Source organism: Physella acuta, unplaced genomic scaffold (assembly GCF_028476545.2).
Source record: "Physella acuta isolate Inbredline_101_S28 unplaced genomic scaffold, ASM2847654v3 ptg000198l, whole genome shotgun sequence".
Classification (NCBI taxonomy): Eukaryota; Metazoa; Mollusca; class Gastropoda; family Physidae; genus Physella; species Physella acuta.
In genome coordinates, this window is record NW_026731717.1 from 142,215 (window position 1) to 170,078 (window position 27,864).

Genomic DNA, 27,864 nt, shown 5'->3' on the forward strand with positions numbered 1-27,864 from the left:
CTTATAGGAATACGAAAATCTCGTTGAAATTGAATGAAGACCCAGGTATTAAATAGAAATAAAATCGTCTGGGCATAGTACTGACCATAGTATATCTTTATATGGCAATAGAAACAGATCAACTCTACTTCATCTTCCCTATTGACCTTCATGTCTGAAAGCTATCAACAATGTAGGCCTAGGTATAGTACTGACCCTTTTATACTTTATATGCCGTTGTAATAAAAACAGATCAGCTTTACTGCATCTTCCTATTGACTGAAAGAACGCCTGTAATGGAGGCCTAGGTATAATGTTAAAACCCCAAAGGGACAAGTCCTAAAAGCAGGCCTAGGCTAAGCAAGATGGATGACTTGGATGCAGGCCTAAGGTACCATGGAGTCTAGTCACACAAGGAAACATCGGGCTAGTGGAAGATTTTGATGAAGCAGTCCAACTTTTGGACTGTAGATCAACCAGAAGACTTAGGTATGATATGAAGAACTGAAGCCAACAGGGATGTCTTGGGAGACGGCAAAATTAATAGCCGGGGATCGGAAGAAATGGAAGGGAATGGTGGAGGCCCTATGTTCCATAAGGAGCAAAGAGGACTAAGTCAAGTAAGTCAAGTCAATAATATTAAGAACACGGTGCTTTGATGGAGAAGGTCCATTAATTTAATTACGTTTTAATTATGAACGTCGCTGTTAGCAAAGGGAGAGAACACAAACAGACTCTCCTGGTGGAATACAATAAAGGGACGTAATAAGGAAATGTGAGTTACGTTTTGGGATGAAAACAAAAGATCTAACAGAACAAAAGATCAGAATACCCATCTCATTAATCCTACAATCGATAAGTGGAGCAGATCTTTTGGCTCAGATACAATCCTCTTTCTTCCCCCCACACCATATCTTCCCCACCCCTATTACATTTAGATGGAAAAAGATAAGAAAAAAACGAACACGCACCAAAAGACACCTGTGGCCCTTATTAAATCGAGGCTTAAATACGTGAAGATCCGGGGCTTTTTAGTTTATCTTACTGTCTCTGGTGAGAAGTGTTCACTCTAAGCTGCGCAGTACTTTACATGTATATATATGTATAAGACTTGTAGAACAATAAAATAAAATACAAGCTGCACACTAGCCTTTTCCCCTTAGAGGGAATGTTGCTGGTAAATTCTGGCATTTAAGCCTCTCTAAATGGTGAAGTTCCCATTTAGATTTTATTTCTTTATCAAATCATACGAAACATATACCTATCTTAGCTAAGGACGTCTTATTAATGTCCTGGTTACTAGAATATGTCGAACTCGTGACTTTCGAGTTAGTAGTCTTGTGATCTATATACTCGACCACGCCGACCTTTTTTTAAAAATTAATTAATTAGTTAATTAATTTTTAACATTCTCAGTTTTCAATAACATTTTCCCATCCCTCATATGTGTAACTACATAATCGGTTGAAGATTTATAAAAGAGATATTCGTCTAACACGAATTTGAACTCAGAACATCAGTATTAGTGGTTAAATTTTCTCTAAAAAAATAAAATTCCATAAGAAAGCCACAATCATAAAATGAACAATTTAAAAACAATAACTTTCAAACTGAACAATCAAAACACAAGGTTACACAGTGCTCTAATTAAAATTTAAAGACAATCAGTTTCCCGATTAGAATTTTACAGAATAAAAAAAAATCCAAACCAGGTTTTTTTTTAAATAAAAAAAAACCCGGTTTGGATTATCTGACGTTGAATTAACCATTAGCCGGAAGCCCCCCTCACCGGAAGCAGATGTTTGGGGGGTTTGACGGATGGGCGGCGTCAAAAAGAGCAGTGTCGATGCCTCCATACCAGTAACGCACCCGTCTTAAACACAGGCCTGTGAATTAATTAGGACGTGTGCTCAGATCGACCCCCCCCCCCAAACCCCACCCCACCACGTACCCAAATGCCTTTTTAACTTGTATCCAAACCCCAGCCATTTTCCCCCTCCAATAGAAATAATAGCAACCAACTATAAAATATGGGGTCTGTAACTATTCGGTGCTGATGTTCAAAGGTCAGACAATGTGACCTTACGTGTTTTTTTTTAAATATACCCCCCCCCCCCAAAGACAAACACGACCCCCTACCCCCAAGGCCATTGAAATTTCATCACTAGCCACCAAGCACGACATGCCGAAAGGTCCCCTCTCACCCCCCCCCCCCCATCCCCACCTTCAACCCCCATCTTTATGTCCTTCACGCTCGTCCACCCCCCCCCCCCCCTCAACTCACACGCCACGGTCAACGGAGTTCCATAATCCACACACCCGATGGGGGGCACTAAACTATCGGGAAATCCCGATTTCATTTTGCACAGAGACAAGGCGTCCGTGCGTGTTAGGAGATTGGTACGAGAGAGGGAGGGGGAAGGGGGAATCATAATGGGAATAGCGGTTGATGAGGGGGGAGGTGGGGGACGACATGTATCGATAAACCGTCACGACCAGTAGTAGGATGGCAGTTTGCTTACGTCGTAATAATGTTTTATGGGATAGTAGCAAGTCGCCAAAAGGCGTCCGGGCAGGGGTAGGTAATTTACGGCCGTTGGATAGGAGTTATTGACTCTTGGTTGTTTTTTTGTTGTTTTTTTCTGAGAGCACACACATGATGCATAGCAATAAAAAAGGGTGATTCGTGGAATTATGGGATAGTGGGGACGCCACGTGATGTAACCGGAAACAGTGTTAAATGGAATGGGTGGAAATATTTTGCTGTGTCCGACCGGCACTCGGGATGTCTAGCCCGCAAAGGGGTTGTCTGACCGGCAATTTGTGTAGGTTAAAAAACGGTTGCCTGACCGGCACTCAGATTGCCGGCAAAAGGGCTGTCTTGCTGGCAAATTTCGGGTGGTGTAGCCGGAACACGATTTGTCTGACCGGCACTCTGATTATCTAGCCGGCAAAGGGGTTGTATAACCGCCAATTGGTTTGTGCGGACGAAAAAACGGGTAGCCTGACCGGCACTTTATTTCTTTAGCCGGAAAACCGGATGTGTTACTTCTCTAGTCCATAATATAACCCTTATCATCATTGATACTAAATACGTTTCGAACACTAGTATAAACACTAGTGCTACTACAGAAAAAGACAAAGCGATATGCTGTTCCCTTATAAATAAAAAAAATGATCAGCTTAAAAATAAACAAGCATTACCCATCAAGATCTACCTCAATCTACGCCAAACCATTACTCATCCAAAACAAAAGCATTAACACGAACTGCTGTATCTAAATATATCCTCTACCCTACTCTAACAAGGAAGATAACTACCCCCTATTTATAATAACACCGCGAGTAGTATGAGAGAAGTCGTATTTAAAATTGATTTGAACCTTTGAGTAACGACGGAGTGTGCCATTACGAAGGGAGAGTATTGTCAAAGAGAAGTTTCAGAACGGATGTCTGGTATTATAAGAGGTATCGGATTTTTAATTTCGCGTGCTGTTTTTGCGTCGAAAATAGAAATTTAAGCGCGGGTTATAGTGGGGAGTTAATGTATGTGTTTTAAATGTTTGCGTCGGGGTGGGTGTTGTTTTTTTCCAGAAGGGACGTCAGAGAAAGACTGTGTTGTATAGTTGAAAACGGGTTTGTTTTTTTTAATAAGTAGGACTTGGGTAACGAAACGTGACTCCGGTAATGATATATGACTCCTGTAATGGTTTGTGACTCAGATAATGGTATGTGATTCTTGTAATGGTATGTGACTTCTGTAATGGTATGTGACTCCTGTAATGGTATGTGACTCCTGTAATGGTATGTGACTCCTGTAATGGTTTGAGACTCAGATAATGGTATGTGACTCCTGTAATGGTATGTGACTCCTGTAATGGTATGTGACTCCTGTAATGGTTTAAGACTCAGGTAATGGTATGTGACTCCTGTAATGGTATGTGACTCCTGTAATGATATGTGACTCCGGTAATTGAATGTGACTCGGGTAATTGTATGTGACTCCTGCAATAGTTTGTGACTCATGTAATGGTAAGTGACTTCGGTAATGGTACGTGACTCCGGTAATGATATATGACTCCTGTAATGGTATGCGACTCCTGTAATGGTATGTAACTCCTGTAATGGTATGTGACTCCTGTAATGGTATGTAACTCCTGTAATGGTATGTGACTCCTGTAATGGTATGTGACTCAGGTAATGGTATGTGACTCCTGTAATGGTATATGACTCCTGTAATTGTTTGTGACTCAGGTAATGGTATGTGACTCGAGTAATGGTATGGGACTCCTGTAATGGTATGGGACTGCTGTAATGGTAAGTGACTCCGGTAGCAGTAACTGACTCCGGTGTGTTGAAGAACTTTTACAAACGAGACGCCAGTGACTGCGTGTGACTCCGCTGAAAATGTGAGACTGTTTTGTAAAATGTGATACTCCGGTAGCGGAGTTTGACTTGAACGTGTGTGACTCCGTTTAACGTGTGTGACTCCGAGTCACACTATTAAAGATGCATGAGTATCCTCTAAACAAAATGCCTCCGCTTAAGTAGTGTTGACCCCAATGTGTGATCCCGCTGAACTATGACTCAGCAACAAAGCTGTGACTCCAAAGAACCGTAACTCGCCCTGACTCTAAACGTGTATTGTAAAAGTACAATTCACGGCACGCATTCACACAAGACTGCTTTAGCTGAAGAGTATATATAGAAAAAAGTCAATAACGCAAGAATCGATAACCAATCGAAGTTTTCTACCTGAGAGCGTTTAGGGTTGACCTCGAGTCGTGAACAATCAAGTGTTCCAGAGAGCGACCCGATACGGATCGTTGATCAAGGTCAGCACGCGTCGTCAAGCTCCATTAAACACGGGAGGAACACGGGGGTTTTAAGGGCAAAGAATACACGGAGACACACGGAAGACACACGAGAGACACACGGGAGACACAAAAACTTGACACACATCATTCACGACACACATTGTCTCTGACAAACATCATCCCCGACAAACATCATTGAAACACATCATCCTCGACACATCCTTTTCGGACCCCGACCCACATCATCATAGACATAGATAATGCTTGAAACACATCATCCTTGATAACATTACTATTCTTTCTAAACTACTCTATCACTATAGTAGTAAAGGATGACATATTTTGAGCGTATTGCGCTGCTACTATTATCTAGTGCTCTGAAGAATTTGTGCTTCTAGACGATGCTACTGATTATCTTATGCTTTTAAGAATTTGAGCGTCTAAAATATCTGTATTATTTTCTTCTATGTTTTTTCTAGATTATGTCTTTCCTAATAAGACTATCGAACGCCAACCAGTTTTAATTACTAGCCTAAACAGGGCTTAATACTAATGAAGCCATCCCGTTTTATAACCTGAAATAGCGACAGACCAACCCACTTTAACACAACCTCAACCAGCAAATTACAACAAAAGACAACCCGTTTCATCAACACATAACCGATGCGTCGTTAAACCAGTTAGTATTGAACCGGGGGGTGTAAAAAGTGGGGTGGGGGAGTAAAAATGGGGGGGGGGGGTGAGTGAAGTGTAAAACTATGAGAAGAGAAAGAAGAAAAAAAATACCCCTTCTAATTAAAATGAAGAAAGAAACCCAAAGCCATAAAAAAAGGGGGCACTGACGCCGACGGCATTGATAATTAATTTCTCCATTAGAATACAAAGGAACGGAACAAACTTTAATTATTTTTTTTTAAAACCCCTAGATTCTTTTTAGCACTTTGAAGACGCGCAGTGAAATTCCACAACACTAGCAGGCCTGTTACTCAACAAAGCTGCATTTTTTTTTCTTTAAAAAAATTAGGATTTAGGAATGGGGAGGGGTGGGTGAGGGGGAGAGGTCGGGGGTGGTGGGTTGAGCAAGGGCAGGAGATAATTAAAAAACATGGTTGATTGAAAGAGAGAAATTGTGTGTGGTGGGGGTGGGGGGGGGGGGGTGGAAATCTGGGATGGGATGTTTTAACCAAGGTCAGTTTTCTAGGGGTCTTAAAATCGAAGAATAGATTTTCCAAGCAACGACACAGACACACAAACATTCATACACATAGAGAAAGAGAGAGAGAGAGAGAGGACACAAACACACGCAGAGGACATAACCACACAATAACACACAAAGAGGACGTAACTACACAATCACACACAGAATACACACACAATCACACTCACAGAAGACACACACACACATGACACACCCAAACAACAACACACCAACACCCAATTTTTACACACGCAGATTTAAAAAAAAATCATTTCCTACACTTTGAAACCCTCCTTCACTCACCCCCCCCCCCCCCCACCCCCTGTTTGTCTTCGGCCCTGGTCAACTCAAAAGGCCTCGGTCAAGGCCGCCAGCTGATGAATGACCCCAATCTCTCAGCGCCATGTTTTTTTAACCCCCCCCCCCCCCCCGTCCCCTCGCACCCCTTCCACCACCCCCACCCCTCCAAACAACACAGTTCGGCGCACCAAATCCTTCATGTGAGAAAAATAACACATTCTTTGTGAAAGAAAGAAAAACAGGGGTGAATGAATGAATGTAGTTGAGCTTATAGAGGAATAAAATAATGTAACAGGGGGGGGGGGGGGGGGGGGGAGAGAATGGGGTGACAAATATCTGCCAATTTAGACTTTCTAGAATAGACTAAGATAAAGACAAAATAAATGTTATAGTTATAGCTAAAAATGAGTATTTGGTATAATTGATGTCCAACAATATACTCTTCTAAAAATCGGTAGGATAGACTGTTGGAAGTAGTGTCTTCTGAGGTTTATTATTGTGGTTAGAAATTAGGGTTAGCTCTATTGTAGGAGTTTGGTTTAGGGGTAGGGTTAGCGTTTACATGAGCATGTAATATTTTTATTTAGTTAACCCCACAGTGACCTAACTCGCCCCTCTCCTTTTTTAAGTAGAGTCCAGTTCATTATTGTGGCATTATCGTAAACTAGTTGAGCACAATCACCCCCCCCCCCCCCAACCCCCAATAAATTAAAAAGTAAACAAGCACAACTAAAACACTTCACTCCAATCATGTTAAGAACTTTGGTTTAGGTATAAAATATTTCTAACCGGCCTTTCTACCCGCCATTTTTTTTTTTTAAACTGTGACCTCTTGCGGAACATGCTCGAAAAACACAAAGAGGTCAAAGGGTAAAATGAAATGGGAGAATCCCTTTTTTTTTCTCCCCTATACAACCACCGAGACGGTGGAATGCACCGAGGGCCAAGATGGCGGATGTGTTCAATCGACGCAGGTCGGGGAGGGGGGAGGGGGATGGGGGAAGGGAGGGAGGGGAAAGTGCAGAGAAACAACGATACAGTGGAGGAAAGGCAGACTAGGTGTAGAGACGGTACAGACAGCTTCTGCTCAACGTAGAGGCAGACAGAGGGACCTTAAATCTACTTAATACATGGAGAAATCTATTGAAAACTTAAATAGCTCTATTTAAGACTTGTACAACTCTATTGAAAATGTGTACAGATCATTTGAAAACTATTGATAACGTGTACAAATCTATTGAAAACTATTGATAACGTGTACAAATATATTGAAAACTTGTATAGCTCTATTTAAGATGTGTACAACTCCATTGAAAGCGTGTACAGATTTATTGAAAACTATTGATAACGTGTACAAATCTATTGATATCTTTGACAACTCTATTTAAAGCAGGTACACATCTTTTGAAAACTTGTAGAAAACTATTGATAACATGTACAAATCTTTTGAAAACTTGTACAAATATATTGAAAACTCGTACAAATATATTAAAACATGTATAAATCTATTGAAATAGTGTACAACTCTAAAAAAAGGTATAAATCTTTTAAAAATTTGTAGAAATCCATTGATAGCGTTTACAAATCTATTGAAAAATTATACAACTCTTTTTAAGACTTGTACAACTCTATTGAAAACGTGTACAACTCTATTGTTTAAGTTTATAAATCGATTGAAAACTTGTACAAAACTTTTAAAAACTTGTAGAAATCTATTGATAACGTGTACATCTCTATTGAAAACGTGTAAAAATCTATTCAAAATGTGTACAACTATAATAAAGAGTTGTACAACTCTATTGAAAAAATCCACCAGAATCGCAGAGTGCTGTCGTAACTTCAAGTGATTTTAGTTTCAAAATGTTGAATGTTATAAAGTCTCTTTTACGTCCACAAAATAATTGTGTAGGCCCTATGTTCTATATCTTTTAAATAAATAAATAAACAATGGCAACCAACCCTCCCTCTTCACCAACATGACAATATCCTAACTACAATCGTAATCGATTCTACATAAGCCAGAAGCCTTACTTACAGTCAAATAAGAATGTTCTAGTACTTATAAAAGAAATACTCGAGTGCCGAATTCTTGTTAACACATTCATAAAAAAAATCCACAGTTAAAGTCTGATATAATCGATACATGTCGATCGATGTATCCGATGTTATCGATTTAACGGCGCAATATATATGTCCCGTCCCCATCTCAATCGTTTCCCCCGGGGGTAGAGGGTCGACAGTAGATGTGGTCGTTTATTGCACCTTGAAGCAGACGACTAGATAAAACACGTCATAAGTGTGTTCTGTAGCTTGTTTTAACAATAGGTGTTAACGTTTTGTTAACAGCTCGTTTTAATGTTAACATCATTGTGTTAACTTCAGTGTGTGTTTTGTTAAACGCTTGTTTCAATTAAAAACATAGTGTTAACTCCTGTATGCGTTTTACCAACAAAAAAAAGTATGTTATTTTTTAAGACAAATATTTGGATTAGTTTAAATGTTCTAACGCTGCTCTGAAAAACATAGTATTTAAATTCATACCAGTTTTTGTAAACAACAAAATTTTAGTATTCATACAGTTTTTTTTTTTAGTTTAGGTTCAACTTAGTGTTATTCTTGTAATCCAAATGTAAATGGTGAATCCAGTGGCGTCACTAGGTCGTGTCTCACCCAGTGGGTCCGAAACCACCCCCCCCCCCCCCCCGCCTCGCGACACCTCTGTGTGTATCTAACAAATCTAACCAAGATTCGATCTCACTACTAGCATTACGATGTGACCAAAGTGTTAATTTAAATTGTTCGAGACCAAAAGAGACCAAAAGAGACCAAAAGAGCGCGTAGTGCTGATGAAGTCTTTTGGTCGAAACGTGTTGTTTTACTTATGTAATTATGTGAATACTTTATATCCCTGTTGTTCTACTTATGTAATACATGTAATCGTGTTACTACTGTATATCCCTCCATCACAAAGCACTGTTTTTTTTTTAAATATTTTTTTTCTTCTGGAACTAATTTCAATTAAAAATATACGGTTTGTTGAAAATTTGTGGAGGGTTATGTCACCCGATGTTAAGGAACTTAAAAATTATAAAATTGATTTATAAAAAAAAAAGGTGAAATAAAGAAATAATCAATCGCCTAAGGTCGGCATGAACTATTAAACATTGCCCTAGTTAAAGTCACCAAAGGGGGGCCAAACGAAATATAAAAAATAAAATCAGCAGTTACGATTTCATAATTAGGTCACAGTCTGGTATGACGGGAGGGGGGATATATCATGGGTGACGGGGTAACCGGGCCTAGGTTCTACGACCTGGTGCGTTCTTCACGAGCCCGGGGGGGGGGGGGGGGGGATGGAAAGGGTGGGGGAGGGAGGGTCACGAGGTGCACGGGGGTAACGTAAGGGTTAGAGTGGTCCCGTTTCCGAGACCAAAGTTTTCCCGGAAGTCGGGGGAGTGATACGGTTTAAGACTCCCGGGGAGGTTGAGGAGGGGGGGGGGGGTAAAGACTGGGACCGTTTTGTTTGTATCAGGCACCCAGATGTAGGCACGGCGAAAGGTTACCCCCCCCCCCCCCCCCCCAAGTCTATACGATTGTCAGCAGATGACGAGGAAAGGGGAGGGGGGGGGGGTACGGATGACAAATAGACACAGAATAATGTTTGGTAAACGCACATCTACGGACTGACTAGATCTAAAGGTACTCAGTACGTCGTGTTTACACTACAGTTGAGGACTCTGTTTATTAAACAAAAAATCCGAACCGCATTCAGGAAATAAATATAATCAGTTGCTAGGTTTAAGATAGCAATCTTCGGATTGAACTGTCGATAACTTGTCTTTGTAGAGTTGTACAGTCATGTATACTTATGTATATACGTACATATGTACATACATACATATATATCTATATCTATATCTATCCACCCACCCACCCATCCATCCATCCATCCATCCATCCATCCATCCATCCATCCATCCATCCATCCATCCATCCATCCATCCATCCATCCATCCATCCATCCATCCATCCATCCATCCATCCATCCATCCATCCATCCATCCATCCATCCATCCATCCATCCACTCACCCACCCATATATATATATATATTTATATATATATATATATATATATATATATATATATATATATATATATATATATATATATATATATATATATATATATATATATATACAACAAAGAAAGCCGTCGCCACCTGTTCCACCTATCTAGAACATCGTGATGACAATAACATCATCAAAACACCGTTTGTAAGAAAGGAATAAGCTCCCCCCGCTTACAACAACACCGAGCGTACACGAACACGACAGAGAAAGGGGCTGAGTGTTCGCTCGCTGCAGAAGTTGGGAGTGGGGACGGCAGATGTTGGAGGTAACCCACTAGATAAGGGAGGACGCCCCCCCCCTCCCCACCAGGCTTTATCAGGTAACACAAAGACACGAGCGTTTAATTTTCGGAAGTATGAAACTCAATATGAAGCGGGAAGTAGCTTAAACGGAGAGTTGAATGGCCACCTCTATGTTTTACGGTCACTTCCAGGCTTCGCCCTGGCCTGATCTCCCTAATATTTTTTTTCATTATTAATTTCTTGTCACCCATATTTAAAAAAAACAACAACAAACAAATTTCAATATTTTGAATGACCGTGAAAGAGATGTTATCCATTTACCAGTCCGAGTCATAGAAGGAGATTAGCTATCACGTGGTTAGACACAACACGTCAGCAATTAAAATGCTTCGACCATATGTCTCCATCAGCAGAGAAGATTTGGGGGGAAAAGACTTCTTTGTGAAATTTTTTCTGATTGCGAAAGGCTGGACTGATAGTATTTTGACAGAGACACACTGCGAGGCTTTCAATTATAAATTTCGTTTCGCCCGTAAAAGTTTTCAAAATACTTTACGCTTTTCGGGAGAAGAAAATGATGTGTTTTTTATTATTTTGATTATAACTCGGCGCCTAGGAAAAACGCCCCCCCCCCCACTTACACACTCCAATACGCCGTATATTTAACATGCTAAAAATGGAATAATCTGAGGTATTAATTAACGTTGTTTAAAAAAGAAACAGGCTTAATAATTGGTCAAAGTTATACATTGATTTTTGAAATAGTGAATTTTCAAAACATAAAATTAAACAAAGCAACAGACTTCTTCATTTGTCTTAATTATAAACGGATATTTAGAGTAGCGACTTAAAAAAAAATTGAAAATATTATTTAAAGTAGCGAATTTTGACAGGAATTTTTTATTTACATTTTTATCGCATTAAACCCACAGTGAACAAATAACCTCCCCCCCCCCCCTCACCTTCCCACAACCCGACACACACACATTTCACCCCACATTTTTTTCCATGTGTCTCTTCTGGTGTCAATATCTCGTCATAAATTTCAATTTCAAGTCATAAATATCAACATCACGACAGCAATGTCGAGACATGCGCACAAGTGCGCACTGTGACATAAGAGATTTCACGTTGCGCTATTTTTAACCAACTCGCCCCCCCCCCCCCAGCCAACTGAATGTCAGATGTGACGCAATATTAATTATCTTCCGGCTTCCAACTCTCCAAATCACCCCCCCCCCCCTCCCCCAACCCTTCTCTAAATACAACCGGGTCTAGTTGGGTTATTGATAACTGGCAATCTTAGCATAAGACTTGCTGGTATAATGCCACAATGAAGGAAGTATACGAGGCTCGTATGGTTCTCGAGAATGGTATTTAAAAAAAAATATCGACTTATTTTTACTGTTATGCAATATCAGATAGTAATGGTTTAGTAAAGGGAGCGTTTGTGTGTGTGTGTGTGGGGGGGTGTATAAATGTGTGTATGTGGGATGTGTAAGTCTCGCTTGGTGTAACAAAACCTACGCCCTGACGCCATTTACTTAAGGCCATATCATTTTTATAAATATATACATACTAATACAACATACGCAAATACGTCAAAAATGGTTATATAATTTAGTTAATCATGTGTTAATTTGTTCTTTATGTATACTTACTAAATTAACACCAAATTTCACGCAAATACACTTTTGTGACTTTTTTTTTGCGACTTACTTTCTTGTGACTTTTCCCCCCACACCCCAATCTCAACCTAACCATTTCTCAACTAAAATATCAATGCATTTTCAATGCGTTGTTTTTAAAGCGTGTACTCTATAATAACTTCAAAATCGTAAACCCAATCAATAAAACTTAATCGGACACAATTTAAAACAAAACAGAAATCTATAATAACTGGAGCGTTACGATGAAATGAATACGCTTGAGTGAACCCATAGTAAACACGGCCAACGGTCACGTGATCGGAGTGAGAATCGCTCACCGCTCTGTAAATAAACAACAATGGCGTGGGGGGGGGCGGCTCGAAATGGTCTGGTCAATATTTTATTATAGACACGTCCAGACAGACAGTGGTGTGTGGGTCTGTGTGGGTTTGGATGTGTGTGAGAGGGAGGAGGAGGGGGATGAAGGAATTGGTTAACTTTAGGGAAAAAAAAGAGAAATTAAAACGAAATATTTTTTTGGTCAAGCACTTTCACTACTCAAACCTACATGAAGTCACTAACTACCCTCAAGAAAACACTAACCCTAAACCCAGACTATTTGTTTACCATCCCATATCCTTCATCCTCAAGGCATATTGGCGTTAATTTATCTTCTACACATTAGTCTCCCCTGTATCAGGAACCATAACCCCCCCTATTCATAATTCCCAATTAACTCCCTTCTTTATTACGACCGTAAGCTTCTGTTTACCCAATCGATTCCTCTCGAGGGAAAAAAAAACGAAACGAAAACATAATCTACAATAAAAATATAAGCACTTACAGATAATATGGACCAATCCACAGCAGAGGTAGAAATAGAAAAGAAAGAACAACACACATGTGATAGAGCAATTATTACCACAGAACACGGTGTGTTGGTCTAATTATAGAATGAGACAGTAAAGAAATATGATAAAAGACGTGAATGGTGATCTCTTCACCCCCCCCCTCGTCCCCCCCTCCCCACCCACGTGACCCGATCCCGTTACGCTAGGTTGTCACGAAGGTAACGATGTTGTTTTACGTCACGCTGTGTGACACAGGGGTGGGAGGAGGGGGGTGTATTGAATAGTAACAATATCACGTGTCTTGTTAAGCCAGTAGAGATGGAAGGGAGAAAGGTTGGAAGGGGGTGGGGGTGGGGGGATGTGAAAATAAACATCACTTGCAAATCACTAATGATGGAATTTTTTTTTAAACTGAAATTTTTTATAGCTTGCAGGCTACGTCAAGTATGAGAACAGGCAAAGTAAGATGTAGGAATAGGGTAAGAACGATATATATATATATATATATATATATATATATATATATATATATATATATATATATATATATATATATATATATATATATATAAGTATATATATATATATAAGTATATATATATATATTAATATATGTGCAGGGATTAAAGGACAGAATGACTCTCTGAAAGAGTATACAGAACTTTAGAGAGTAGGAAGAGAAAGTTTATTGGGCAGGACAGCTGTATAACAAGAGCAGGAATGCTGGAGGGCAGGTAAACAATAAAGGAGCAGTGCAGATGTACTTGGAGGGGGCAGGAGCGTCTGATTAGAATCAGAAACTATTGAGAGACTGTGCTACTATATAGTAGGCTCTGTATTCAGAGCAAATCAAGGGAAAAGTACTACAGTAATCAGTCCTTGAGAGAGAGAGCAGTTCCATAGAGCAGTCATAGTAAGCAGACTTAAAGTGAGCAGTTCTGAGGAGCAGTTCTTAAGAGAAAAGTCCTAGAAAGAGCAGTCCTAGAGAGAGTAGCCCTAGAGAGAGAGAGCAGTCCTAGAGAGAGCTGCCCTAGAGAGAGAGAGCAGCCCTAGAGAGAGCAGCCCTAGAGAGAGAGCAGTCCTAGAGAGAGCAGCCCTAGAGAGAGCAGTCCTAGAGAGAGCAGTCCTAGAGAGAGAGAGCAGTCCTAGAGAGAGCAGTCCTAGAGAGAGAGAGCAGTCCTAGAGAGAGCAGTCCTAGAGAGAGCAGTCCTAGAGTAACAGTAACCGAGCCGGCGCTAGTGGCCATGTTTCTTGCACCAATATTTGTCCAGCGCGGCACACACGGAGCGCTGGTCCAGCAAACAGCGTGGGACAATTGGGTCAACTGTCGGACCAGGGAGGTGACGTCACGGCGGTCAAACATGAGACGGGGGCAGGAGACGTACGGACGTAGGGGGGGGGGGGGGGGGGGTGGGTAACAATGGGGGGAGGGGTTAAAAATGAGACAATGATGAAATAGTGATACATTGTTAATCGTCATGTGATGTTTAATGAGGGGGTAACGATGACATGTTCATAATTTCAAGGGAAATAATTCTCGTGAAAAAAAAAGTCTAAAAATACTGGTGTGAAAAATGAAATAAAAAAAAAAGATAAAAATGAAATTTTTTTTTTTTTTGCATTACTTTATTGAATGGAACGTATTTAGGCCATGTCTTACTGCCATAGACAGTAAACCTTAAATCTTGTCATAACCAAACCTTAAATGCAAAAAAAGAAGTTAAGCACTGTTATAGTATAACGATACTTCCAACGCCAATACGAACGTACGTCTAATCTAAAACAACTTAAGAATGTTTTATTATATATATATAAGAACATCAACAGGCTCTTTAATACACCACCAAACCTTAAAAGATATTTTTAAAAAAATCCTATTAAAAGTTGCGCGGTTTGTTGAAAGGAAAGAATGTTATTCAAAAAAAAAAAAAAAAAACCCAGCCATTCCAGGTCAAGGTGATTTGACAGGGCGACCAGGCATGCTATATTTATATACATTTGCGTTTATAATAAACACTTCACTTTACATGGATAACTTAGTTTTAAAAAAATATAGATTTAGAGTACAGTTTCGAACTGCGGTGGGTTTTTAAAAATGCGACTGTATTCTTAACGTTAAATGACAAATCAGATGAATCTATATTTTAAGGCAGTATTTCTTTCGGTACTTATATTCAATCATCAGGATGATACTATTTTTTTTAATATAAATTCTACTCAAAACATAATCATCAGGATAATCGTAACATAGAGCCTCTACTAAAATAATAAAGCTAACCTTCTCCAAAGCCTTATACTAAAATATAAATGACCTTTTACATTATTGTATGTAGATGTTTTTCCATTATGTATTTTTATTTATATGTATTATTCATGATGTTATTATAGTCGTATCCCATCAAACGATTTTATATGTCAAAGTTACAAGAAAAGAAGAAAATAAAGGAAATTCCCGTTTTTATATTACCCAGTGGATAAAGCAACATAACCTAAGTTAACCACATTTTTTAACAGCAGAGCGATATAGACCTAACATAGACGAGGTTAAACAATAAAACACTAGTGAACGTCTCAGCTATAGGATGACCTTGATTTGGCGCCATAGTTGGGATTCCCCCCCCCCCCCCCCCCCCACCCCACCCCATTGTCACCTGCACCCCACACGGGTGAAGAGTCACCGGGGATGAAGTGACAAAGGCATTCAGCAGACGACATTGTTAGGCTCCAGGCTAGGCAGATGAATGACGTTAGCCTAGGTGTGGTAGACACCTGATATATAAAACTAAAACTTTTTTTTTAAATTTCACTTTCCGTTGTTGTTGTGTGGTTTTTTTTTTTTTTGCGTGATGACATTGGGGTAGAGGTGGCGGGATGTGGTCGGCGTTTTAGACAATGGCACACATTTTCCCAATATATTGCTTTCAAGATTTAAAAATAAATGAATTCATGAGCTTCTATGTATAAACATTTGGATAAAGAAATATGAACGTCAAAGCATTGAACGAATATATATATATATATATATATATATATATATATATATATATATATATATATATATATATATATATATATATATATATATATATATATATATATATATATATATATATATATATATATATATATATATATATATATATATATATATATATATATATACCCCAAAGGTGATACAGTGAAGTGGTAGTTAGGAGTAAAGTAGTAAAGTTCCCTTTCAAACTTGACGGATTATTGGTCAACTGAAGTGGAGTTCACCCATTCTTTGACCTCGGCACATAAAGGATAGCCTGGTCAGCACTATGCCCGTCCGGGTAACTAGCAATATGTGACCAATAGTGTATCCAAACACAACACAATAGGCAAATAGCGTTTTATCTAAACTTATCCGAAACATATAGCTATATATAGATAGTAGAATTATGCATATGGTGATTAACGAATGTTGACATTATGCATATGGTGACACAAAAATTGTGACATTATATAAACGTTGACAAGCCTCAACAGTCTATCCGTAAAATATCCAGCAAAAAACTGGAAAACTATCCACACTTTTGACCTACATACCTCCCCCCTCCCTCAATAGGGATATTCACATTATTCTCATCTGTGGTGAGTATTAATATGCCCCCTCCCTACCTTCCCCGCTTCATCTTTTATCCCACACAGAAAAAAAAACCTCTTTCTGGTTATACATATGCTAATGTAATAATATATACATCACACTTCGTTAACTGACTCTACGGGATCTAATGTACTTTACGCCTAACCCACTCCAAAACACATGGATCACTTCGGCTCTCTGTATGGTAGTAGTCACCGAAAGTAAATGACTTATGTAGGGGCATAATGTATGTAGGGGCATAATGTATGTAGGGGGCTGTTGGGGCTGTCCTGAATCGGGACGCTGTTGGCTGTTCTTAATAGGGGCGACAGACAGACCTATTGTTTATGGGTCCAGCTGTTTCACACAAAGAGGAAGATGTGGACAATAGATAGATATTGGTTTGATTTATCTGCTGCTATTTATGACTATTGGGCAGATTTGCGCCTATATATATATATATATATATATATATATATATATATATATATATATATATATATATATATATATATGTGTGTGTGTGTGTGTGTGTGTACATATATAGATACTAAACAATGCATTATAGATAAAGAGAGCCAAGTCAGACTGATCGGTTAAGGGTTTAAGCTAAGAGATCTGAATAAGTGTGACAGCTATTTCCTCTAGTTTTTGCTCATAAAGAAACAAGATATAGATCTAGTGTTTTAGAGGGCAAAAGAAAAGATAAAATAAGGAAGTTATAAGAATAGGAAGAAAGGGGATGGTACTGGTAGTGTAAGAAACGGAGTCCGGAAGTGTGAGAATGGGGGTGTAAGAATTGGGGGTGGGGAGGTGAGAGAATGGGGATTAAGTGATAGGGGAGTGGGAGAATGGGGAGTGGGAAAATGGGGAATGTGAGAATGGGTGTGAGAGAATGGGGAGTGAAAGTATACAGAGTGGGAGAATGGGGAGTGAGAACATGGGGAGTGAGAGAATTGGGGGTAAGAGATAGGGGAGTGGGAGAATAGGGAGTGGGAGAATGGGGAGTTAGAAAATGGGGAGTGAGAAAAGGGGGAGTAATGGAATGGGGAGTGAGGGAAAGGCGAGTGAAGAAAAAGGGGAATGAGAGAAATGGAGTGGGGTAGAGGAGAGTGAGAGAACGGGGAGTGAGAGAATGGGGAGTAAAAGATGGTAAGAACAAACCCAAGAGTTCAGGCGGGAAGCGGCAGAACGAAAAAAAAACACCCCTGATATTCAGGTCAACTTCTGCTTAATTCATTCACTCTCCTCCCACCCACCACCTAAGTCTCACCCCCCCCCCCATCCCTACCCCAAGAACTTAACAGCTGCGTGAATGCTGGTATAAAGACACAACAAGAGGTTGGAGGGGGGGGGGGGAATAAAAAAAACGGATTTTCATTTTTTTTTAGAGAGAATTTTTTTCTTCTCTCTTCCTATTCTCCATCTCTTCCCAACGCCAACAGTGCGAATACTAATAGGGATGGACTTAACGGGTTGAGGAAACAGGAAGACGGGAGGGTCGGGGTGGGGGGGGGGGGGTGAGGTTGAGGTTAGGGTGGAGGAAGGGAGGTTTTAAACAGTCACTAGTCTGTTGAGTCTAGTATTTTGTTTTTACGAAACTATAAAGAAAAAAATAAAGTAAGATGCAGATGAAAAGCCTTGCTGTTGGTAGGTTCTTTGTCACTGTTTCGGAGACTTTCGGAGATTTCATACTATATCTTCATACATATATACATATATACATAAATACGTATATACATACATACATACACACACACACACACATATATATATATATATATATAGTCACTTAATGATACTAATATATATATATATATATATATATATATATATATATATATATATATATGTATATATATATATATATATATATAGTCACTTAATGATACTAATACCTATGTTAGATTTGATGATGTACGCTATGGCTAACATGCCTACTATTATTAACTGTACCAGACCGTATTATTTTAAAGTCTTCACAAAATTTCCCTTATCAAAATGTAATGTCTTAGGCACAAACTCCACAATGCTGAAGTATAGAAGAAAGGGGTAAATAATTCACTTCCTTACTTAAAGTTCACCTTTTTAAACTTGTGAAAACTCCAAGGGGAGTTAAAAAAAAACCCACGCAGGTATATGACAAAGAATTTATGATTCACCCCCCCCCCCCCCAACCCCACGCACCCCACTTCAATCCACCCTGCCCCTACCCTTACAAGACCAGACCTTGAAACAAAAAAGAAAACCTGATAAAGTTTTGGGATGCGTCTAAATATAAAACGACGCGTGCCTGGGGTTTACATTTAAAAAAAGAAAAAGATAACTAAGAAAACGAAACAAAAAAAAAAGTCTGAAGCTGCGACAGGAAGTCAAGGCAGACAAAAAAATGTAATGGGGTTATGGTGGTGTTTAGCGGGGGTAAAATTTAACCGTGCTATAACCTATGTTTATGGGCTTATAAATTTTATGTTTTTTAAATACAGCTTTCTGTCAATAAGAACAGAAATGGCGATATCTTACACGTAGATTACTGGTTTGTCAAATTGTTCAAAATATACACTACACATTTTTAAAAAAAAGTTTCTATGTAGAATTTAAGCTACAATTTTTAAAATAAAAAATAAAGCATACACAAATAAAACGAAGAATGAATGATTTTTAAATTTAATTTAAAAAAAAAAAATCACGTTGGTTTCACGGGCCAATCTCCTAGTAGTGAAAAATTTGTCCGTTTAAAATAGTTCTACACAGCACTTTTGGTTGGTTATGAACTGAAACAACCTGACATTGGCACTGGTTCTAAACGAACTGTCCTGGACTCCAGCCAGCTGTTCTAGACATATCTGGCTCCAAAACTTAACAGACTTTCGAATTTGAATACTATTCGAAAAAAGTATTCATACGCCAATGCTCTATTTAGTTGTTCAATATATACAGGTTAGAAACACCACAAAATTGATTCTTAGGGAATAATTTGTATTGGAATAAAAAAAAGATTTTTTTTATGAATTATAACTATAGCATAGAAGAAACATACTCATATTCGAAAATAAAAACGTATTCATACGCCAACGATCTATTAAGTTGTGAATATTTATACGTTAAAATAGTACGGCAATGTAAATGCAAAGGGACTATTTTTTTGGGATCAAAAATCAAAAATGTAGATTTATTTCGATCAAATATAAGATCAATATATTATAGAAACATACTTATATATTTATACGAAAATTGCCTTATTACTCAGCAAGATCTATGTGCCGTAAAATAGCACCCAAATTAATAATAAGAAAAAAAAAATGAAAAAAAAAAAACTTCAAAAAGTTGAAATAAAATGTAAAAATAAGAGGAAATAATATTCCAAGTCAGAGAAAAGTTACTTAATGGCGCAGAAATATTTTCAAAGAAAGAATGTCACCAACGTGACCTCGTGCCAAAAAAAAATTGTGTCGATCACCTGGCAACAACAAACGCTGTACAAGTGGTGAGACAAACAGGCACAGTTTGCCAGGCATAAACTGACCAAAAAAGGTGACCGGCGACATTGCCAGATTTTTTTTGTTTTTTCATACAACAACCTCCTACGTTTTGGAAGAATGGGACAGGTGTGTGTAAAAATAGGAACGTCTTTAACAACGAACAGGCAAGGGAAATAAAAAATGGGAATACGAACGCCAAACTTTTAGTTATTTAAGATTTTAAAAATACACATTTTTTCTGAATTTTATTTTGCGACGAAATGTAAAAAACAACAAGATAATCTTAATCATATTGCGGGGGAAGTTTTGAAGAAAAAAAAGTCAATTCCAATAGAGTCACGTGTCGATGCTATATTTAGAATGAAAGACAAAAGGGATTCATGCATTCCTAGGCGACGTTCGTCAATATCGATAAAGGCGGAGGGATTGCCAAATAACAATAAATAGTCCCAGTCAATGATTTTTGGCTCATTTTGGTTTGAAAAAATAGTTTTTTTTTTTTTTTTTTTTTAAACTCAGCAAGATACATTAGAACTTATATAGTAAGAGGTATAAGGCAGAAGTCTTTATTAACACGCAACATTATCAATAAGGAAAACGGAAAATGTAGTGTATAACAGTAGGTGGAGTGTTGTTGAAAAGTTGAATGATGAGGATTGTGAGTGATAGTGTGGGAGTGTAATTTGCATGTTTTCTGTATAATTTTTATACAACATATTAAATTATCGTCATTTATAAAAAAAAATTATCTATTTTTTAAACGATTTTTTTTTAAAGACAGAATCTGAAAGTTGCACACAAAATTTAAGAGACGTTAACGAAATTTCACATAAGAAGAAAAGAAAAATATCCCACAACCCACATCTTCACGAAAAAGCCTTTGTGACCGAAAACATGCACTCATATTAGTTGACATTTAAAATTTGCATAATTTCAAAATGCTGAATTCTTTAAGTAAACAATTGGAGTTGAATGTGATGATTTTATATTAAACAAACAAAACAACAACGATGAAAAGTTGTGGTGTTGATAATTTGAGTCAGAACAACAGCATTACGTTAGAAATGTTAAATTAATTAATTTACAACATAGGTCGGTGAGAGATTCCTTGATATTAGTAGTCCACAAAAGTATTACAAATGTTAGTACGAAAATATGGCTACCATTTGGCTACTTTTAAAAGTTTATAGTCTTATTACTATTACTCTATTTTATAATTTATTTTTCAATATTAATTTAAAAAATATTAACTTATTAAAATTCACAAAGAGCTTTAAATTAAACGTACATTTCAATCTTTAATTATGTAGATTCGTAGAATAATTTGTGAATTTAATTTAGCTGGATTGATAATTTAATTTTTGTATTGAAATATTCATATAAAAATATCTACATTTTTATCGATTATAATCATTTCACGTTAATTTTTTTTCACAGTATACTTAGGTCTACATATTGCTTTAGTAAATTTTTTTTTTAAATACCGATTTCTTCCAGTCCATATTTTCCATACACAAAAAAAAAAACAGCCACCGATATATACCGACGAGAAAACCGACAACAATCCAGAGAAAAAAAAAGAAAAACGACGACATGAATTTTGTTTTACTCAGGTAATGAAAGGAAGATCAATCCTTCTCAGGTCCTTAAACACTTCCTTGCCACTCACGAAGGGGCGCAAAACCCCCCTCCGGCGTCACCACATTACACGAGGGGCCAGACTTATTTCAGGCAGAAAAAATATCCGAACTTCCAAGACGTCCAAGTAAATCCCCATAAATATTGAATGCACAAATCCAAAGGAAATCACACCACATTCGAAAAATAATCAAACCCTTAATCAGACCGCATGTTATGTAAACGGAGTATGATTAGGTATAGCTACATCACATAACTTTGTATTGTAAAACCTATTCAGATTTTATACACATATTGTCTGAATAATAGACAATTTATGATGTAAATAATACTCGAAATATTTAGCTATATACCTAATCAATATACTTGAATATACACTACACTTTGAGCCCAAGTTGAAGACACTTTTAAATATTTAACTATACACTAAATTTAACATAAATCAAATAGCCAGTAAACAAAAGGAAACTATCACCATATTTTGTTTATATAAACATAAATAATAGATTCAAATGCAGTATTTACTATCAGAAGATCAATAATCGTGTATTGATTGTGATCAATTCTCTCTGAGGATCATATCGATCATCACCTTAACGTACACACCTTCCTATATTAACACTAACTATAGACTGGTTCATGAAATGCATTGGTATACAAAACCAAGCAGTTAAATCCAAAACGAATCTAAGCTTATCATAACGCTTAATTTAATCTATACCCAACTTTAACCATGGGTGTGTTCATCAAAAATATGAGTAACGTAAAAACTTGGATGAAAAACTAAAACGAAACTAAGTTTGACAAAACAAAAAATATATTCTTACCTCCGCCAACGGTCATTGTGTCAAGATTTCTCTATCTCCTTGCTACTTCCGTTGAGGTAAAAATGTTTTTTTTTTAAATAATGTTTTTAATTTAATTTCTCTCTTTTTTTAAATATTTCAATTCCTTAACACATGTACTCAACAAAGAGCTCTCTCTTTCTCTCTATATCTATAGATAAAAAAAAAACGCACACAGTGTGAGCAGTGTTAGCCTGGAACGTGCGTTGGCAACGCGTGTAGTAAGTTATGGAGTAAAATTTTTGATTCTAGGCAGCGAGGGCGCCACACTTTCTTCAGGCTGGCGTTCGTGTTGGCTGAGCCCAAAAAATATTTTCTCTCGACAAATCTATCCAGGTTTTTTGTGTTGTGTGTGTAAAAGTGTGTGTGTGTGTGTGTGTGTGTGTGTGTGTGAAATGTAAAAAAGAAATACCTTTCTAACACTTCTAGTTTCATTAGGTGTAATTTTTATTTTGTATTGCAAGTATTGGAATATTATTTTAAAATAATGTAAATATATAGCCCTATCAAATATAAACTTTTAAAACAACGTAATACGACCAACCACTTTTAAAAGAAAAAGCAGATTATTGTAACTTAAAATCATAGTTTTATTCATTTTAATTAAATGGAAATAAAAAAAGAATGTAAATAACTTTTAAAGAAATTTCTAGATTGTAGACTTTAATGAATGTTGTATTAGACTAATGATGCAAAAAATAAATAAATACCTTTACCAGTTGTAACTGAAAATACAGTTAATTTAAATATTTCAAAATAATTTCTTAATAGGCCTAGTCTAATTTAATAGTAGTTTTAGTATGCCTACTATACCATACATTTTTAAATAAGTTATTTTAGCATCACTTAAAATTGATGAAATAATACATCTAATCTTCTCTTCATATACCTATCTATTCTCTTTACTAAATAATCTACAGTCTTAAACATACATTACATATGATGATTATCCTTGCTACTACAACATACACTTCTACTACAAAGTAAGTTGTGTACATACTAAAGTATTAAAGAACGAAGTCTCGAGTTCTTGGCCCTAGTTCTTTGTCTATTTTTCTGTCTTCACATAGGAAGCCATCAATAAACTCGACTGTCTTTATCCCTACGGTAACCACAGATGGGAACTACATTATTAGCAAATGTATGACAGGTGTCACAAATTAATGACGCTTTACAATCTAATACAAATGTCACTAGGAGTTTAAGTATGGTTGTCGTGTTAGATAATATTAATATTTTATAAAGTATGTTTAGATAATTAACAGCTAGGCCTTATCGAAAAGTAACGATTTAAAATACATAATGGTATTGATGAGTATTGTCATTAAAATAGCGACCTAAAGTTGGTGTTTTGTAACACATGATTAAAACAAATTGCAGGCTATTACTGAGGCAGATTAAAGAAGTATTTATTTTACTGTAGAACTCTTCTTATTTCAATCACATTTGAAATATATTTTTACTAGATTGAAGCTAGATTATATCCTACTATCACTCATTTGTAGATGTAATGTAGATCTATATGAAAACTAGATCTAGCTATGGTCTCAAGTCGACGATGTTATTAAATTAAAAATTTGTATTCGTATGTAGTAGTATGAAGATTTAGTACCTATACTATATAGACCTATTTGGTTATATAGACATCTGACTTGATAAATATAAAGCTATATTCACACAGTGAACGTCTGTGAATTATGTAGCGTAGCTGTATGCATTCAAAATAGTTTATAGTTTAGATCTAGACTCTAGGGCTAGTTACTAACTAGTTAGCTGCGCTTGTAGATGTAGATCTAGCATTGATTAAGAAAAATATAGATCAAGGCCCTATAGGCCTATATTTTTTTTATAAATAAAAGAATAGAAAAATATCAACAAACCAACAATGCACTGCGATGCTGAATAAAAAAATAAACGCGAGCGTTTTGGAAATGAAAAAAAATTAAAAATAACCCAACGACGAAATGAACCGACAACTTCTGTAGCCGAGGTAAACAAAGTTTGAAGGAAAAAAACAAAGGTAACAACACAGCGCACAACACACACAACTGGACAACAGCGATCTGAACACCGAATCAAGGGGGAGAACCGCTAGACACATCAGCTAGAGTAGCGCCGCTTCGAGACCCGGCAGCCGGCGCGGGGGTTGAACTCTCGCGGCCTGGGGGATGGAGGGAGGGGAGGGGGGGGGGGAGAAGAAGGGACGAGAGGGGTGGAAAAGAATCCTTTCTTTATTTCTCTCTCTCTCTCCTGGGCTCAGCTTCCTATATCCGCCTGTTACAGTGCCCCCCCCCGCCTCTCTCACACACACCCCAACCCCTCTACTCGCCTTACCCATCACCCATCCCTGCTCAGTGTAAAATTGGGTTTTTATTTTTTTTCTACAATTTTTTTTTAAATTTCTATTTTTAAAATTTGCTGGCGTTGTACAAAGATGGACTCGGGGCAAATAGTGTACATGCTTGGATGCTTTGTATATATGTGTATATATATATATATATATATATATATATATATATATATATATATATATATAATGTGTGCTTGATAGTGAAATACCCTAGGGTAGGTAGAATCTAGAAAAATGTAAAGACACGATGGTAGATGACATTCGGTCATACGGGAACCCTATATTGTACAAAGAATTTAAAAAAAAAAAAGCATTACCAAAGCCATTAGGTAACACAGAATATTAATATATATATATATATATATATATATATATGTGTATATATATGTGTATATATATATATATATATATATATATATATATATATATATATATATATATATATATATATATATATATATATATATAGGCTATATATTTATTTATTTATTTATTTATATATACCCTATATATAGGTCTATATATTGAGAAAGAGCAAGTATAAAAATATATATATATAATTGTGAATACATGTGTAATTGTGAATAAAAAAAAAGTTTTGAGCCAAAATTTAAACTTGACGGCACACAAAAGACAATGAACGATCAACGTTCACCTCCAGCTGATCCGAAACTCATTAATATTCATCTGCCGTGCGCCAAGCAACGCGACGTTTGATTGGTCGCCTGGCGGGCTTCCACGCGGCGTTTTCTTTCTTCGCTCGCTGCCGGCCTATTTTTAAACGGCCCGAGAGGGCGGCTATTTTTAGAATGGGTTATTTCCTTTTTTCTCTTTATTCCTTACGGTAAAAAAAAATTTAATGCAGGCGAAATGCAGTTACAACTCTATAGATTATCACGGTTCGGTGACGATTGATGCATGTTCGCGTGGTCGACATGTTTGTAGGCCCTAGTACACCCCCGTGTATGTTTGTATTTTTATACTTAGCGCCCGCCAATTCCGTATGCGGATCAAATTTTTTTCTTTCTTTCTTTTCTAGACCGAGATAGACAAAAAAAAATCCTAACCAAAAACTATTGAGGGTAATGCCCTATCTGTATGAACGGAATTCTGCCTTCACGTGAAGAACTTTTTTTTACCCGGGTACCCTGTCATTCATACGTCAGGCCCGCGCCCATTTTGCACAACCAATACCTTCGGAGAGATTATTCCCCTTTGATATATTTACCTATTGTATGTTATTTATATTCCCCCGTAAAGACTAGAGTTATTCCTTTCGTTGGAGGCGTTGCTTCCCTTTGTTTTGACAAAGAGGGAAAGGCGGAAATCAGCGGAAATGTGTCAGTGACTAGCATTTTTTTTTTGCGTCGTCTAACTCGATAGGTTTTGGGCAAGTGGCAGGAGTCTGATAAAGAGGATCGTACCATGATGATCAATAGGACAGATGAAGTAGAGTTAAGGGGGTAGGCTCCGTTAAAAAAAAAACAACACTTTTTTAATACTAGAAAGCAAAAAAAAAAAAAAAACAACTCTAGATTTAATGCCCCAAAATTTAGTGTTTTTACCGGATCCAAAGTTTGAAAATTCGTAAGAAATTGAAGATATGCACTTAAATTTTTTAGCTGAGTACCCCAAAATATGGTAGAAAATTATGAATTAATTGTTTATTGGACATAAAATGTAATATTTTACGAATGGTGGAAATCCAACGAAGAGGTTAATTTTTCAATAGCCGCCGCTATCATAGTTACCAAAAAAAAAATATTTTTTTTTAGAGGAAATGCATATTCGGATGTACCTTAAAAAGCTGTAGAGAAAAAGTTGTTTGCTCTCTAGTATTAAAAAAGTTTTTTTTTTTACCGGAGCCTACCCCCTTATGTAACATTGGTCTCGGTATACAAGTATATGTGCGGTTATACAGAGCTGCCTGAATTCTCTCAGACCCTGGTCAAGTATTAATTAGAGCTAAGGACACGACCGTAGGAATTGAACTCCGGTCTTACGGGTTCGCATCCGAATGCTCTACGACTAGACCATGCCATCAGGCAATTTATTCATGGTTTGATTGAGCTGAAATGAAGGAAGGGGGGGGGGGTGAAAGAAGGGTCACAATGCCGTCTTCATACACGGGCCTGTTGGAGACATGCCCGGGGGTCCCGCGACCATAGGGCCCCGCATTTCATCAATAACGTCAACATAATTGAAACTGCTACAAGCTGCTTTCTTTTCTACTTGCCAGATAAAATGGAGGTTTTGTTTCTTAAAATAGGGGACGGTATATAGCGCACAAAAGCTGTGCGTGTGGGGGTTGGGGGGGGGGGGGGGGTTCTAACTGCTTACTTAAAGAGGGGTGGGGTGTCCCATAAATCTGACAAGCTATTTATGTGGTAGTTTAAAAAAATACAATTAATTGTAATTTTAAAAAAAAAAGTTTTCGTTTTATGGTTTTTTTGCGTTGGGGGGGGGGGGGGTAAGGAGGGTTAAAAATAATTGTTAATGACATGATTTGTGACGGTAGAAAACAGAAGCTTGATAGTTAAATGGCTTGACGTCGTTTTAAGAATTTAAAATCAAAGGGCTTTTGCAATATAGTTAGAAGGTAGATACAAAAAAAAATCACAAGTTTACATATACGTTTGGCTGTTATCCCGAAGGTCTCGAGTTCGGATCTTGGTTTGGACTTATGACTGTGACTGGGTACCTGACTTACGTTAGGGAAAGTAAAGGCTAAGTATAATGCAGACCACATTATTCCATCATAACCCGAGGTTAAG

The 27,864-nt window shown here is 37.3% G+C and overlaps 1 protein-coding gene across 14 annotated transcripts in view; it reads right to left on the reverse strand.

Moving 5' to 3' along the window:
* LOC131937034 (CUGBP Elav-like family member 3-B) overlaps window positions 1–24,805 on the reverse strand; it is a 164,146-nt gene extending 139,341 nt beyond the window's left edge. For 13 of the 14 annotated variants that reach the window (XR_009386150.1, XR_009386147.1, XR_009386149.1 and 10 more), the window contains exons 1-2: window positions 24,621–24,805; window positions 22,723–22,891 (exon numbers count right to left, since the gene is read on the reverse strand). Coding sequence is in view for 10 of the 14 variants with exons in the window: in XM_059294220.1 (XP_059150203.1) it covers window positions 22,723–22,738 (16 nt within the window). In the remaining 4 variants the exon portion in view is untranslated. Of the gene's footprint in view, window positions 1–22,722; window positions 22,943–24,620 lie in introns of those variants that run through there. The other variant, XM_059294211.1, reaches the window with a different exon arrangement.
* Window positions 24,806–27,864: the final 3,059 nt, after the last annotated feature.